The following is an 11265-nucleotide window of genomic DNA, read 5'->3' on the forward strand; positions in this document are numbered from 1 at the left end:
TTTCTGAACACTTACATTGTCTTCTTTCTCCAGCTCCAGCCCCATATCTTTCAGTTTTCGATTCAAAGTCCTCTCGCTGGAGAATCCTGTCGTCCTCCAAAGGGGACCCCAGGGTCTCCTCCCATTCCTGTATTGGAAGGTCTAAGCCCAGCTCTGTGAGGCTCTGTGGGCTGGTTTTTGTCTTTGTTTCGGCGGCCGTGGGTGAAGGTGTTCTCCGTCGGCATGTGCGGGACATATCTGCTGATACGACTGCCCAAAGGCTTCTTCAGGTTGTAGGTGAGGACGTAATCCACCCTCCTCTGACCGTCCTCGAAGTACAAACCCTTCTGGTAACAGGTGCTTTCATCTGGGGTCACTGCCTTGAGAAGCTGAAGCAAAGCATGAGAGGGTTAGGGCTGCACCATTTAGTGGACTCAAAATGGAAAGTGCAAAAGGACAAAATTGGAGAAGAAAATGAAGAAGAAGGAGGAGAAGAAGAAGAAGAAGAAGAAGATGGAAAAAAGGAGAAGGAGAAGAAGAAGGCTGTTTCAATACGTATTACGATACATATTTATGATAAGTAAAAATGTTTACCTTAAAATGTGTTCTTTAAAAAAAAAATATTTGACCTTTATGTATCCAGGATAACACTCATTGAGATAAAAATAAATAAATAAAAACATCTCTTTTCAAGAGTGTCCTGGTTAAGATGCTGGGGAACTACTTCACACACAAGTTACAGTTCACACAAATAATCAAACATTGCATTATTAAATCAAGATAATACACTCAGATAAAACAGCTACATGAGAATGACTTTGTTTCTAGAGAGTAAAAAGAAAGCATTCATGTGTCCATGTTGTAGGCCAAATGCCACTTGACACTTATTGAAGTGTTAAGATTGAAAAGTGCACATGCACTCTGGTTCAAAGATGAAAAGAGAATGATCCAATGAAGGCTAATGCGGAAACGTTTCATCCTTGATTAAAAATTGGACATTGGCTACTTGTGTGTGCTGTTTTTTGATTTATGAAGATAGGAAAGTGCTGCCAAACAAAATGTAACAAAGTAATCTGCAGTTGTTACTGGAAAACATGGGAGTGCAGGATGAAAATGCCACCAAACACAAGTACTGAAATATTTGATAATATATCCATAGTAGTAAAATACTAAATAGCTGTTTCTTTCTGACTTTCTGATTATTTAATTATTTGAGTTGAATGTAGTCCAATCATAGAAGTAAATGAAAGAGTCCAATGTATGAAGAAGCATAAGAAGCACAAGAAGAAGAAGAAGAAGTCCTTTCTCAGAACATTGCCCCCGAAAGCAGTAAATTGGTAAGAGGTAAAACGCCAAACCGGATGTGTGTCGGCGTCGGCCATGAGGAGAAAGGTGCCTGTATGCTAACTGTCATAGCAATTTAAGCATAGTGACCTCTGGTGGTCAATTACCGGTGCCATATGGTGCCATCCTATGAAAACCACTGCGCCGCCAACCCCCCCACCCCTCGCCCCACCCTGAGTGACTCATGCGCAACCACTGTTGATTGACAGTCGCACATTTAAAGGGGACTATACAGAGTTTAAAAATGTTAAAACGAAGTATTTTCCTGCCTCTACATGTTCCAGCCATGTTAATTATAATATAGAAGGTGCAGTACACATATGGCCTGAGGTGGCAGCAGTGCTTAATTTGTAAATTAGTATTTTCAGGAACACTTTTGGTCTGATGTGATGGATTGGGGGAACAGGCCAAAACATTTGCCGGAACACTCTCATTAGACACCATTGTATCAGATACATTTTTTGCCGGATCCTCCAAATGTTTCCCGGATCCATTACCCGGAAAAAAATTGATTGGGGGAATGCGTTCCCCCAAACGGGGGATCAAATTAAGCACTGGGTGGCAGTAGTGAGTATAAAATGGCCAACTTGCATCCAGCCCCCTTTAATAAAAAAATTATATATATAATACATATATATATATTCTGCACGAGCCAAACTTTATAAAAGTAAAAAAATACATATTAGAGTTACCACAGCACAGTCACTTTTTATCGTCGTCTGTTCTGTTTTCTGTGTGGCTTCATATCATTGTGGTTCATGTTTGAGTCATTAAAGTCAGTGGCTGCAGTACATTTTGTAGTCCAATATGCGTGACATAGCTTTATGAAACAGTTGTTGAGATAAAATAACGCGAAAGGGAAATGTGATGGATTATTTGGATTTTTCTTTTTTTATCCATAAATATGTCTTTAAGACTGAAGTAAAGAAACAGCTGTTGGTGATGTTACTTCCCCCTGTGTTTTTCGCCCTGGGTAAGGACGGTCGAATTGGGCAAATGCTGCTGAAGCTCTCGTTCACTAACTGCATAGAGATCAGTTGAGCCATAAAAGGTTTAGGATTAGAAGTTAGGATAGGACATAGAGGCTATAATGTGATGGTTTCGGACACAGCCCATATATACTAAAAGACTGAGACACAAATCTGGGACCTTCTTGCTGTGAGGCACTAGCACTAACCACTGAGCCACATGGCCACATAGTTGTTGGAATGAAAATGTAATGTAATAGGAAAACAGATTTAAATTCAGACTCGTTTCATCACCTGAGCAATGGCAAAACACTATTTGCAAACCCCTCCAGCAGAAACTTTGAAGCAATTGTGATTTACAACTTTTCATGACCTGGTCAAGAAACAACACAAGAAGTAACAACATTGATGACAACAGATTCTCCCGCGCACTGATCACCAAACGCAGCTCGCATGGAGTTATTAAAGGCAGAGGCTGGAATGAAAGGTTACCCTGACATTTATTTGAGAATAAATGAAAAACCATCGCAAAACAAGCCTTTCCGTGTACAGCAGAAAAGGTTTTAAGAAATGCCTCAGCAGCGGCCAATTCCACTTTTTACAGAAGCTGCACTCAAAGTCCCATAGATAAACTATCCACAGCTCTACTTCAACAACCCTCAAGTACTTTGTTGTATTTGCCCTCTGTCTTTCAAGGTAACAAACACAGTCGTAACAGTCTGGACCGCGAAGGCACACTGACATTGGCTGACGTGTTTACATGTTGAAACAACAGCGCTAAAAGTTATTTGTTGTTTGCACTTATTCCATTATTAGTTATTCCCATGACCACAGTGGGTGGTCTCTTGCATTCGGAATCAAAGGGCAGAGGAGGGCTTCCCCAAACTACAAAGAAATGCGACGCAGCTGTTGCGATATCAGACTATTAGTTTCATCACTATTTTTAAATTACAGGGTTTAAAACTAGTGCCACATTGGCCAGTCAATCACGAGATATTATATCACACATTTATGTACAGGCATTTAATGTACTTTCAGTCTTGAATTCAAAATGTTTCATCTCAATGTGCTACATTTCTGTCAATGATGCAAAACTGTATTTATAGTAAGTTGGTTCGACAAGACACGCATAGTGTTAATGTTGAGAGAAGGCTACTTGTTTGGACTACTTCTTCCTTTTGCTGTTATTGATAGTTTGTGCGGAGACGCTCACCACTGGCCAAGGTACAACAAGATACATTCAGGATTCATTCACAAGCTGCGTGCATATAGTGCCAATTGACCCAATGGAGCTGTGAATGAAACGAGTCTGTTCTTGGCTGCCAGAGAGCGACGAAGCGCCAACATTTTTGACATCTAATCAACAACCTTTAGTAAATTTTTGTCAACATCTCAAACCTGAGCTCAAACAAACCCGGATCAGCTGTTTACTCTGACGATACAGTTATTGTACTGTTGAGCTGCACATGAAAGTTTTAAAATCACTGTCAAACCAGTGCCAATAGAGCCCATTCAGTTGATTATTACTTGCGCCTCATTGATGCTCTTTTCTTGTCTTTAGAGTGCACATTCGCATTGCCAAGATCTCTGTAACCAGCCTAGTTTTTACCCAAAGCCTTCTCCGCTCACCTCAAACTTGCCATGAAACACCACATCTCGCAGATAATGCACGGCAGACTGTTTTGCTCCCGTTGCTGACGCCGGGTTGTCCTCTTCCTCCACCTGTTGCGTCATGGTGCAGGGCTCCTTAACGCATTACAGACTCACTATCCCAGGTTGCCTTGTTTTTCCCCCCTCTGCTTCCTCTCTGACAAAAATGACCGCGCTCTCGTGTGTGTCTCTTGAGGTCCGTCCTGTTGTGTGTCTTTAAGAGTGTCCTGGTGAAGATCAGGGCAGAGACTCGCTGTTTGTCCCCCCGGTCCGCTCGCTCAGAGTGTGCGCAGCTCTGATACTTGAAACCAAGACATCCGCGATCCAAGATCTAAACATAGGCGACGATAAAAGTGATGAACAAGAAATGCCCTCCCACACTTTCCCTCTGTCCCAGCTCCACTGAGACCGGCTGTAAGATCAAAAGGCCCCCGACCTGTCCCGGGACCCCTCTCTCAGTCATTACCGCTCATAAATTAGTGCCACAACAAGATTACCCTGGAGTAAAATGGCCCGTTGGTGATGAGCTGGAGATTGCTAAAGAGATTCAAAAGTAGGACTGGCTTCAAACCACTTTTAGATTTAATGGGAAATTATATACAGATGAAGCTGTAAAACTGCGGGGACAAGATGTTTTTATGAGGTATTTCTATATGGTAAGCATATCCAGTAAACTTGTGATTTAAATTGTGGGTGTACAGTGACTTAAAGAGGCATTCATACCCCTCTATCTATTCCCATGTTGAAGCCTGACATAAATGTATTTTTGTTAATATATTATAAGCATAAAAACTATATAATATATAATACATAAATCTATATTAACCAATATAGAAGCTGCACTTTTCTGTAGAATGGGGGCAATGAATATGATGAACAACAGGCCTGTGAATGTTTTCTTGGCAACAACATTCCCTTCAAGAGTTACAAACCACTGGGAAAGATGTTTTGCCAGTTCCCCAACCTTTAGGACCATGAGCTTATCCTAATTTAACAAGCAAATACACGAGAGCTGGGAGTTTTATTAAGCATTGTGACCCAGGGATGAAGAGGAGAAGACGGCATTTAACTCATTAGTTTGCTTACACAATTGCCTTTGTAATTCTACATTTTCGAAGACGAAAGAATTTCAACGTTTATTTTACTGGACTCTCTGCGCAGCTTCTCACCCCGGACACTTTGGGCCACAGCTTACATAAGAAAGCAGTAACATCCGCACTGACAGCTATTTTTAGAAGTTTTAGGGTCAAAAAATGTGTCTTTTCAATGAAGACGGAAGGAAGTGCTGGCCATTAATCTCACAGGGGATATCGCCATCCTCTGATTCCAAACAACATGTGCTTTTAAAGCTTTGGCGTTGGATCAAATCAATACAATCCTGCAGGAATGTTTTGCATAGTATTTTAAGATAGTTGTTTTGTTTTTATATATGTGGGTGAGGGGTCTTGCCAAAAGATACAGCAGCTCACCTTAGAGATGGGGGTCAGAATTTGGTGTTGTAATCCCAAATCACCCCTTTAAAAAAGCACAGCTAGGTTTTTATGAGGGAGAACCAGCAGAATTTGTTTCTGAGTTAAAGCCTGTGGTAATTTTAGTAAAACACTGGCATTGCGGGCCCCTAAGATAAAAAGAAAATATTCTCATAAACAACGACGTTACTCCGTTGTGACAGAATCTTGCAATTGTTTTTGTGGGTTTATCAGTCGGGATCTTTGGAAGTGTTCAGGAAGGGGGCTGACACTTTTTGAGCTTTTTGAACAGGTATTTGTACAAAAGAAAAGAACCTTTGCTGTAGCAACTAAAGACTAAAGGGTAGGGTGGTCCTTAAAGTGGAAATTTAAGCTCCAACCCTTGGAATCCATTGCAATAGTAGAGGAAACTCTCCCGGTGAGTTATAGGAATAGGATAACTGCTACCCCTGCCTCATCATTGCGTTTTACTCAAGAGAACCCTGAGAGATGTTTTGTATTTGGGAGTGAATAAAGCAATTTATTTTCTCATATTCATGTCAGTAATCGACTGCAAAAGTTTAAAATTGATATATAAATTTGAACGTTTTCATATTCACCTGCAGTGTCTCATCTTAACAAAATGTATTTTACTTCCAATGCCTATTTTGTAGTTGTTGCAAGCAAATGTAAATTAATTGTACATACAATTTATATAATTTAACACAACATGGAACACAACTGGAGTTGTTTTAGTCTTTAGAACAGAATTCTGCAACCTCAAGAATCCACAGAGACCCATGTGTGTCTTCCAGGCAAACTTCAAGGTCAATGAGGCAGGGGAAAATGTTGTTGGAGCTTGAAAAAATTCAGGGTTTGGAGCTTAAAAATGTAATAATAATAATTTGAAAATTTACATGGGATTAAGGACCACAGTACTAAAGGGGTTGGCAAGTTATGAGGAAGATTATATTTGATATACTGATAAGGACAAATGCTGGTGTAAGTAATAATAGAAAAAGGCCATTTGATTATTCGGCCATTCCAGATGACGTGTGCAGTCAGATGGGCTTTAATAAGAAGGCAGCCAATGACTATCAAAAGAAGCAAGTGTACAAATGTACCTCAGACACTGAGTATTTGTACCCAGGCATTGAGAGGAAATACAGGTTTTATAGTAAGTTTCTACCATACCCAAAATACCCATTGAAATCCATGGAAATCACATTTTTTAAACATGTAGTTCCACCTCATACAATATGTGACCTTCCAAGTACCACCAGCACCAGACCTAGACTAAGATCAAATGTACATGTACCACAGCTTGAAAACCACTGGTTGAAGACTTGTGGAAATATAAACTATAGAGACTGAAAGGAAAACATTCAGTACAAAAATCAATGGATAAATTGTGTAATATTGACTCTCTATTCTTCAATTCATTAATGAACAAATAAAGCTAGAGTTAAAACTGAAATGTCCAAGGCTTCTCAAGCGTGTTCAGAGGCCTGCTGTGATGATTTTGCCTATCATCACCTCCACAAATGTGTCAATGCAGTGCTTTGTTGAATCTGTACAACTAATCCAAGCCTAATCCCTTCCACGTCGTGCAAATCATGTATTCTGTGCCACTGCCAAGATGCCCAAGAAATCTCACATCGCTGTCCTATTAAAGTCTTTCATTCTTGTCAGGGGTTAGACTAGCTCTGTTATTTATTCTCCACTAACATATCCTCTACAAATGGCACTATGTCATGAAACTAAACCAGTACAAGCCCATTATGAAACAATACAAAGTCAAGAACACAAACCAACAGGTGCCCTGGGCAGGTGGGACGTACACACTGAACCTAATTATGTGGTAAAGGGCAAACTGAGATAAATCACGTGAGAGCCTGCCACTGTTAGAGGAAGTTCAAAAACATGCACTTTTTGGAAACGTGACTATATTGCTTTTATTTGGATTTGATGTAAACAAGGGCTGATTCTGGTGAAATATCAGACTTTACTGTGTTTCCTTTTCAGCTGCTGCTCTGAGTCTGTAATGTATGTCGCGCCTTGAACCTGCAACTTGAGCAGCCAGTGCAGCTATGTGCGGCTATAATGCGAAGAACGCTCTCGACTCACTTTACCAGTTACTCACACGCGGTGTTGGGGAGTAACTGAATACATGTATTTAGACTACGTGTTTAGAATACTCACTTTGAGTAACTGTATTCTAGGTAGGTTACTCTTTCATTTGAGGGTATTTAGAAAACAGTTACTTTCCAAATATTAAAGGAATACATTGAAGTACTCAAGTACTTCAATGTTTCATACTCATAGCAATAAGAAAGAGAAGGTCAAAACAGCTGGGGAAATGTTTAGCCCTACATCATTCTGGGCTGTGGGCATCCTAATTAGTGACACATAAGTTCCTAACGGCGGTGTAGCGTAGCTGCATGTTTTTAATCATATGCTTTAAGGCAAGTATTCAGTATTCTGTAACTAAATACAATTGCAAAGTATTCTCCCCAACACACTGCTCACATGGTGTAATAGTCTAATTAAAATGGAGTCTGACGCAACAAAACCATCTGAAATATCTACCACATCTGCACTTTGCCGGTTTATTATTAGGAGCATGTCACACTCTCAGAGGATTCCTTCTAATAACAGAATCATAACCTTGGTGTCGGGGGTCCGTGCATCTATGTGGGGTTAAGCTGGGTGACAAACAGGTCACAAAGCTCAAATGGGACTTGTCGGAACCTCTACTGGACAGACGGTATGTATAAACAGACATATGTACAAACAGACATATGAATGCATTGATTAATCGAGTAATGGGTTTTGTGAGAAAATGGAATACGAAAAAGGTACTTGAAAAACACAGCATAAAAATCATCACTCAAATTAAATTAAACTAAAAAAAATGTATTATTACTCTGACTGGTATTGATCATTTAAACATACATGTTGTTCCTCTTACTACCACTTGGTGGCAGCATCAGTCAACTTGTCTGGATACATTTGCGCACCTTGCCTCACAGAGGTTTTGAATGTAGGGGCCAAGACTCCCATGGAGTCGTGGCAGATCATATGTGAGACCTGTTTCCTACATAGTTTGAATAGACAACGTTTCCTGGCGGCGTCGCAACTATAAAAGATTGAGAGCCACTACAAGGCGGCACACAGGGCAACAGGACTGCATGCTGAGTGAATGTTTTACTGTGCAGAACATGTTTCAATATCCAGTCCTTAAATTGACATTCATTGGAATCTGTGACGTAATATATTAAAGAATTATTGCTGAAATATGTATGTTATTGACAAGCCTAAATGAATGTATTTGCTTTTACTCTTTCAGTCATTCATTGGTGTTCTCCTTTTCTGATATGAATTGCAGTGAACTGGAGCACCCCAGTGACTAAAAAACTCATTGTGAACGCTCTGCTACTGCGGTACAGTATTCAAAATGATATCATCTTCAAAGCAATACATTCATAATGTTGACAATTGGTAGGTTAACCCAAGCCTTTTGTGCTTGAACATATGTCTCAAAGTAAAGTTGTGGAGCTGATGGCGAGTGCAGTGGTCGTGCCGCCCTCCTCTAATAGCTGACCAGTCAACAGAAGCAGTAAATTCCACTAATGGCTTTCCAATGGTCTTTAATTCTCCATTTAGTAGGAAAAGAAATGTCAGGCCCAATGAAAAGGTTAATGCAAGCCTCACCCGCTAATAAACAGAGAACAATGCAATTAAGGGCCTTCTTTACTCACTGGACACACGCACTTGGCTCTGCGCGAACAGCCCATCTATCCCCAAATTAAACGCCCACTTTTGGACTAAATGCATGAAGTTAATGAAGTGGTATTTTGGAGGCAGTCACAGGGTGATCGGATTACAGAGGAGTAATCATTGAGATTGGTCAGAAAATGGAATATTTTACTTTGCACATTAATAGTGATTAAAAGATTAGATAGAAAATTGGATTATTGCAAGATGTCTGCAAGATAATGAAAACTTGCGATCCGAGCAAGAAGATGCATTTACTTTTAATTTTAGCCATACATCAAACCGAAAAACTGTCTATATACGGTCGACACAAATAATTGTTGCCACTGTAAAAATGCAATACTTAATAAAAGCGTAATTAAAATGATATTTGTTTATTCATCTTTGTGATTTCCAACACACACACACACACGCTCACACACGCACTCTCTCTATATACATATATATGATCCAAATGTGAAAGTCAACAGTGGAATATGTTTCTGTGTCACTATGGCCATTGTCCAGGTTCTACATATGGCCAACATTGACTCAAATAGACTTAGATACAGTAAGTTAATAAGTTTATATAATGAAAAACCTTTAAACCTATAGGGTAATTATCGTTTTCTTTTCATTTTATGACTATGGATGAGTTTCAGCCACAAGACTCATTTTGTTGCTTTTAAAGGGCTTTATAAGTAAAACTGGATTGGATCATCGCCATGGCAACAATCTCAAAATATATCACTCTGGATCCATGGATGACTAAGCTTTTTAGGCTTGACTTTTATTGAATGTTTTTATTTTAATTTTTTTTTTTTTACTTTATTTCATTGGACAGCCCAGGATGAAAAAGGGAGAGAGATTCAGCAAATTGTCTGAGCCTTTGTATGAGACTTGGTCAACGCACGTGAATAAATGTGAAGTCTATGGCTTCTGTGAGGAATGACGTATCTATAAAAAAATACAAACTTCTCTAACACTTACCTCTCATTGGTTGTGGTTTCATCCTTAAACTGGCTGATAACGGGGTGCACGCATCCTCGGTTTATTCACTGTGGGTTGTCAATTGCCTTTCGCTGTTCAAAGACATACACAAAGTTATCAAAACAAGATACAAAAAAAAAAAGATTAGTCCATACAAAATAATAACCAAAAGGTGGTGGAAATTTGTGCTCATTTGTATTTTTTTTAAAGTTGCAAAAAGCAAACAACTATTTTTGTTTTGTTTAAGGGACTAGATGCAAGTTGGCCATTTCATACTCACTACTGCCACCTCAGGTCACACAAGTAACTGCAGCTTCTATACTAAGCTCGTGCCTGATGGCAATTTGGACGCGAAGTGACACCTTTTTGAGTGACAGTGCGGGATTTTAGAGGCAGTTATGGTGAAAAGGTCTCAGCTCATTCTACACATTAGGACATGGTCTCATCATCAGAAGGTTGGGGGTTCAAATCCCGCCTCCTGAAGATGCCCACTGTCGTTGTGTCATTGTGTACATTGGTGTATGAATGAGAGAGTGGATGCTTGACTGGTTCCTTGCTGTAAAGCGCTTTGGGCCCAATGAAAGTAGAAAAGCACCACATAAGTTGAGACCATTTACCATGTCTGAGCATTATGAACGGTGTAAAATGCTAGTATTATTAGTTTTAAAAAGCTTAACAGTCTTGTGTTAACATAATAATCCACAACGTGTCTTAAATATGCTGCTTCTCAGGGACAATAGCAAGTCAAGGGGTTTCGCTCCCACTCACAATACTGTAAAGGCGAACTCAAGCCCCTCCCCATTCGCAATAATTACTGTCCATTTAGATGATTACCTGTAATTACTTGTTAGCTGTCAGCATTAGACAGACGCACGGCTCGGGAGTCAGGAGGTGCGGGACAGAAGGGATGTGGAGGTGTATAGAAATGGAGACGTGGCATGGGGCAGAGGTGCGCAGAGTTAAGACGCGACGAGAATGGCACCAAAGTAGGAAGAGAGAGGATGCCACGGGGGAACTCGAGCTGATTGGTGGAAGATTGCAGTGGGAGTACAGAAGGAGTGGGAGGAGAGGACGGGGCCACTGTTGACATGAGTTTGTGCCAACCGGGGTCAATCGGTGGCTGCGTCTTC

General features: G+C 40.2%; 1 protein-coding gene across 1 annotated transcript in view; it reads right to left on the reverse strand.

The window, feature by feature from the left end:
* The window catches only part of LOC306972035 (anoctamin-1-like), a 7456-nt gene extending 3324 nt beyond the window's left edge, over window positions 1-4132 (reverse strand). Inside the window, exons 1-2 of the mRNA XM_079568478.1 lie at window positions 3921-4132; window positions 108-368 (exon numbers count right to left, since the gene is read on the reverse strand). Coding sequence (XP_079424604.1) covers window positions 108-368; window positions 3921-4025 — 366 coding nt within the window. The 5' untranslated portion in view covers window positions 4026-4132. The remainder of the gene's footprint in view (window positions 1-107; window positions 369-3920) is intronic.
* Between the last annotated feature and the right edge of the window lie 7133 nt (window positions 4133-11265).

This window comes from Gobius niger, assembly GCF_951799975.1.
Source record: "Gobius niger genome assembly, chromosome: 12".
Classification (NCBI taxonomy): Eukaryota; Metazoa; Chordata; class Actinopteri; order Gobiiformes; family Gobiidae; genus Gobius; species Gobius niger.